Source organism: Oncorhynchus kisutch, linkage group LG18, assembly GCF_002021735.2.
Source record: "Oncorhynchus kisutch isolate 150728-3 linkage group LG18, Okis_V2, whole genome shotgun sequence".
In the NCBI taxonomy this organism is placed as follows: Eukaryota; Metazoa; Chordata; class Actinopteri; order Salmoniformes; family Salmonidae; genus Oncorhynchus; species Oncorhynchus kisutch.
In genome coordinates, this window is record NC_034191.2 from 76442733 (window position 1) to 76448258 (window position 5526).

General features: G+C 50.1%; 1 protein-coding gene across 1 annotated transcript; it reads left to right on the plus strand.

The window, feature by feature from the left end:
- The first annotated feature begins 280 nt into the window (after positions 1-280).
- Positions 281-1774, plus strand: LOC116354719 (extensin-1-like). Its single transcript, XM_031795313.1, has 2 exons — positions 281-406; positions 677-1774. Exons 1-2 carry the CDS (start codon positions 281-283, stop codon positions 1772-1774), a joined length of 1224 nt encoding a protein of 407 aa, XP_031651173.1.
- The last annotated feature ends 3752 nt before the right edge of the window (positions 1775-5526 follow it).

Consider the following 5526-nt stretch of genomic DNA (forward strand, 5'->3'; position numbering starts at 1 on the left):
CTCTCCTCCTCCTCTTTCTCACCCCAGTCTCTCTCCTCCTCCTCTTTCTCACCCCCGTCTCTCTCCTCCTCCTCTTTCTCACCCCAGTCTCTCTCCTCCTCCTCTTTCTCACCCCCGTCTCTCTCCTCCTCCTCCCCAGTCAGTCACTTGTGCGTGGAAGGCCAAACATCTCTAGGTGGAAATTGTTGATATAACTTTTCAGCGAGGGATCCTATTATCCACTGTTCAGGTAGAATGGAGCCTGTTTCCATTATGGTCACTGATTAGGTAGAATTGATTGATGTCACTGCAATACGGTCTGCCAATATCCCCCAGAACGGTCTGCACAGTCCTAGAGTACAGTCCCCCACCACGCCATCCCATATCCCCCAGTACAGTCCCCCACCACGCCATCCCATATCCCCCAGTACAGCCCCCCACCACGCCATCCCATATCCCCTAGTACAGTCCTAGAGCACAGTCCCCCACCACGCCATCCCATATCCCCTAGTACAGTCCTAGAGCACAGTCCCCCACCACGCCATCCCATATCCCCTAGTACAGTCTCCACCACGCCATCCCATATCCCCCAGTACAGTCCCCCACCACGCCATCCCATATCCCCTAGTACAGTCTCCACCACGCCATCCCATATCCCCCAGTACAGTCCCCCACCACGCCATCCCATATCCTGTAGTACAGTCCTAGAGCACAGTCCCCCACCACGCCATCCCATATCCCCCAGTACAGTCCCCCACCACGCCATCCCATATCCCCTAGTACAGTCCTAGAGTACAGTCCCCCACCACGCCATCCCATATCCCCCAGCACAGTCCCCCACCACGCCATCCCATATCACCTAGCACAGTCCTGCAGCACAGTCCCCCACCACGCCATCCCATATCCCCCAGCACATTCCTGCAGCACAGCACCCCACCACACCATCTCATATCCCCCAGCACAGTCCTGCAGCACAGAACCCCACCACACCATCCTATATCCCCCAGCACAGTCCTGCAGCACAGCACCCCACCACGCCATTCCATATCCCCCAGCACAGTCCTGCAGCACAGCCCCCCACCACACCATCCCATATCCCCCAGCACAGTCCTGCAGCACAGCACCCCACCACGCCATCCCATATCCCCCAGTACAGTCCTGTAGCACAGCACCCCACAACACCATCCCATATCCCCCAGCACAGTCCTGCAGCACAGCACAGCCCCCTACCACTCCATCCCATATCCCCCAGTACAGTCCTGCAGCACAGCACAGCACCCCACCACGCCATCCCATATCCCCCAGCACAGACCTGCAGCACAGCACCCCACAACACCATCCCATATCCCCCAGCACAGTCCTGCAGCACAGCACAGCCCCCTACCACTCCATCCCATATCCCCCAGTACAGTCCTGCAGCACAGCACAGCACCCCACCACGCCATCCCATATCCCCCAGCACAGTCCTGCAGCACAGCACAGCACCCCACCACGCCATCCCATATCCCCCAGCACAGACCTGCAGCACAGCACCCCACAACACCATCCCATATCCCCCAGCACAGTCCTGCAGCACAGCACAGCCCCCTACCACTCCATCCCATATCCCCCAGTACAGTCCTGCAGCACAGCACAGCACCCCACCACGCCATCCCATATCCCCCAGCACAGTCCTGCAGCACAGCACAGCCCCCTACCACTCCATCCCATATCCCCCAGTACAGTCCTGCAGCACAGCACAGCCCCCTACCACTCCATCCCATATCCCCCAGCACAGACCTGCAGCACAGCATAGCACCCCACCACGCCATCCCATTTTGCAGCACACATAATTCTCCATCAATACTGACAGTTGTGCTACAAAAGCTATCACAGAATATCCATGTAAGCAGCTCGTTGTGAGTGAACCATATAAATAAACATGTGAATATGATATACTTCATGTCTATGGAGGGAACTCACACTGTTGTTCATTTTAGAGAATATGACACAACCAGTCTAAGAAGTGTTGTTTTCTTAGAGCCACCTGAGGACAGTAGCCTCCTGTTTGTTGTGATACTATTTTACATTTTAAATTTGAGTCACTTAGCAGACACTCGTATCAAGAGCGACTTACAGTAGTGAGTCATTTAACAGACTCTCTGATCCAGAGACACTACAGTAGTGATACATTTTCATACTGGTCCCCCGTGAGAATTGAACCCGCAACCATGGAGCCATGCTCTACCACACATTTGGAACACATTTGACTTGAGCCTGTTTTACCAACCCTGTTACTCAGAGAGCCATTATGACTACACTAACTATCCTTCCAGAATTCAAACAATATCTGCACTGTAGTTCTCTCTCACTCTCTCCATCTCTCCACTCACCCTCCCTCATTCTACTGTTATACTGTAGTTCTCTCTCACTCTCTCCATCTCTCCACTCACCCTCCCTCATTCTACTGTTATACTGTAGTTCTCTCTCACTCTCTCCATCTCTCCACTCACCCTCCCTCATTCTACTGTTATACTGTAGTTCTCTCTCACTCTCTCCATCTCTCCACTCACCCTCCCTCATTCTACTGTTATACTGTAGTTCTCTCTCACTCTCTCCATCTCTCCACTCACCCTCCCTCATTCTACTGTTATACTGTAGTTCTCTCTCACTCTCTCCATCTCTCCACTCACCCTCCCTCATTCTACTGTTATACTGTAGTTCTCTCTCACTCTCTCCATCTCTCCACTCACCCTCCCTCATTCTACTGTTATACTGTAGTTCTCTCTCACTCTCTCCATCTCTCCACTCACCCTCCCTCATTCTACTGTTATACTGTAGTTCTCTCTCACTCTCTCCATCTCTCCACTCACCCTCCCTCATTCTACTGTTATACAGTAGTTCTCTCTCACTCTCTCCATCTCTCCACTCACCCTCCCTCATTCTACTGTTATACAGTAGTTCTCTCTCACTCTCTCCATCTCTCCACTCACCCTCCCTCATTCTACTGTTATACAGTAGTTCTCTCTCACTCTCTCCATCTCTCCACTCACCCTCCCTCATTCTACTGTTATACAGTAGTTCTCTGTCACTCTCTCCATCTCTCCACTCACCCTCCCTCATTCTACTGTTATACAGTAGTTCTCTCTCACTCTCTCCATCTCTCCACTCACCCTCCCTCATTCTACTGTTATACTGTAGTTCTCTCTCACTCTCTCCATCTCTCCACTCACCCTCCCTCATTCTACTGTTATACTGTAGTTCTCTCTCACTCTCTCCATCTCTCCACTCACCCTCCCTCATTCTACTGTTATACTGTAGTTCTCTCTCACTCTCTCCATCTCTCCACTCACCCTCCCTCATTCTACTGTTATACTGTAGTTCTCTCTCACTCTCTCCATCTCTCCACTCACCCTCCCTCATTCTACTGTTATACTGTAGTTCTCTCTCACTCTCTCCATCTCTCCACTCACCCTCCCTCATTCTACTGTTATACTGTAGTTCTCTCTCACTCTCTCCATCTCTCCACTCACCCTCCCTCATTCTACTGTTATACTGTAGTTCTCTCTCACTCTCTCCATCTCTCCACTCACCCTCCCTCATTCTACTGTTATACTGTAGTTCTCTCTCACTCTCTCCATCTCTCCACTCACCCTCCCTCATTCTACTGTTATACTGTAGTTCTCTCTCACTCTCTCCATCTCTCCACTCACCCTCCCTCATTCTACTGTTATACAGTAGTTCTCTCTCACTCTCTCCATCTCTCCACTCACCCTCCCTCATTCTACTGTTATACAGTAGTTCTCTCTCACTCTCTCCATCTCTCCACTCACCCTCCCTCATTCTACTGTTATACAGTAGTTCTCTCTCACTCTCTCCATCTCTCCACTCACCCTCCCTCATTCTACTGTTATACAGTAGTTCTCTGTCACTCTCTCCATCTCTCCACTCACCCTCCCTCATTCTACTGTTATACAGTAGTTCTCTCTCACTCTCTCCATCTCTCCACTCACCCTCCCTCATTCTACTGTTATACTGTAGTTCTCTCTCACTCTCTCCATCTCTCCACTCACCCTCCCTCATTCTACTGTTATTCTGTAGTTCTCTCTCACTCTCTCCATCTCTCCACTCACCCTCCCTCATTCTACTGTTATACAGTAGTTCTCTCTCACTCTCTCCATCTCTCCACTCACCCTCCCTCATTCTACTGTTATTCTGTAGTTCTCTCTCACTCTCTCCATCTCTCCACTCACCCCTCCCTCATTCTACTGTTATTCTGTAGTTCTCTCTCACTCTCTCCATCTCTCCACTCACCCTCCCTCATTCTACTGTTATTCTGTAGTTCTCTCTCACTCTCTCCATCTCTCCACTCACCCTCCCTCATTCTACTGTTATACTGTAGTTCTCTCTCACTCTCTCCATCTCTCCACTCACCCTCCCTCATTCTACTGTTATACTGTAGTTCTCTCTCACTCTCTCCATCTCTCCACTCACCCTCCCTCATTCTACTGTTATACAGTAGTCTCTCTCACTCTCTCCATCTCTCCACTCACCCTCCCTCATTCTACTGTTATACTGTAGTTCTCTCTCACTCTCTCCATCTCTCCACTCACCCTCCCTCATTCTACTGTTATACTGTAGTTCTCTCTCACTCTCTCCATCTCTCCACTCACCCTCCCTCATTCTACTGTTATACAGTAGTTCTCTCTCACTCTCTCCATCTCTCCACTTCACCCTCCCTCATTCTACTGTTATTCTGTAGTTCTCTCTCACTCTCTCCATCTCTCCACTCACCCTCCCTCATTCTACTGTTATACTGTAGTTCTCTCTCACTCTCTCCATCTCTCCACTCACCCTCCCTCATTCTACTGTTATTCTGTAGTTCTCTCTCACTCTCTCCATCTCTCCACTCACCCTCCCTCATTCTACTGTTATTCTGTAGTTCTCTCTCACTCTCTCCATCTCTCCACTCACCCTCCCTCATTCTACTGTTATACAGTAGTTCTCTCTCACTCTCTCCATCTCTCCACTCACCCTCCCTCATTCTACTGTTATACAGTAGTTCTCTCTCACTCTCTCCATCTCTCCACTCACCCTCCCTCATTCTACTGTTATACTGTAGTTCTCTCTCACTCTCTCCATCTCTCCACTCACCCTCCCTCATTCTACTGTTATTCTGTAGTTCTCTCTCACTCTCTCCATCTCTCCACTCACCCTCCCTCATTCTACTGTTATACAGTAGTTCTCTCTCACTCTCTCCATCTCTCCACTCACCCTCCCTCATTCTACTGTTATTCTGTAGTTCTCTCTCACTCTCTCCATCTCTCCACTCACCCTCCCTCATTCTACTGTTATTCTGTAGTTCTCATCTCACTCTCTCCATCTCTCCACTCACCCTCCCCTCATTCTACTGTTATTCTGTAGTTCTCTCTCACTCTCTCCATCTCTCCACTCACCCTCCCTCATTCTACTGTTATACTGTAGTTCTCTCTCACTCTCTCCATCTCTCCCACTCACCCTCCCTCATTCTACTGTTATACTGTAGTTCTCTCTCACTCTCTCCATCTC

Coding starts and splice junctions, on each gene's coding strand:
- LOC116354719 (XM_031795313.1), top strand. CDS start 281: ATGTCACTGCAATACGGTCTGCCAATATCCCCCAGAACGGTCTGCACA. Junction 407..676: donor ACGCCATCCCATATCCCCCA/GTACAGCCCCCC, acceptor CATATCCTGTAG/TACAGTCCTAGAGCACAGTC.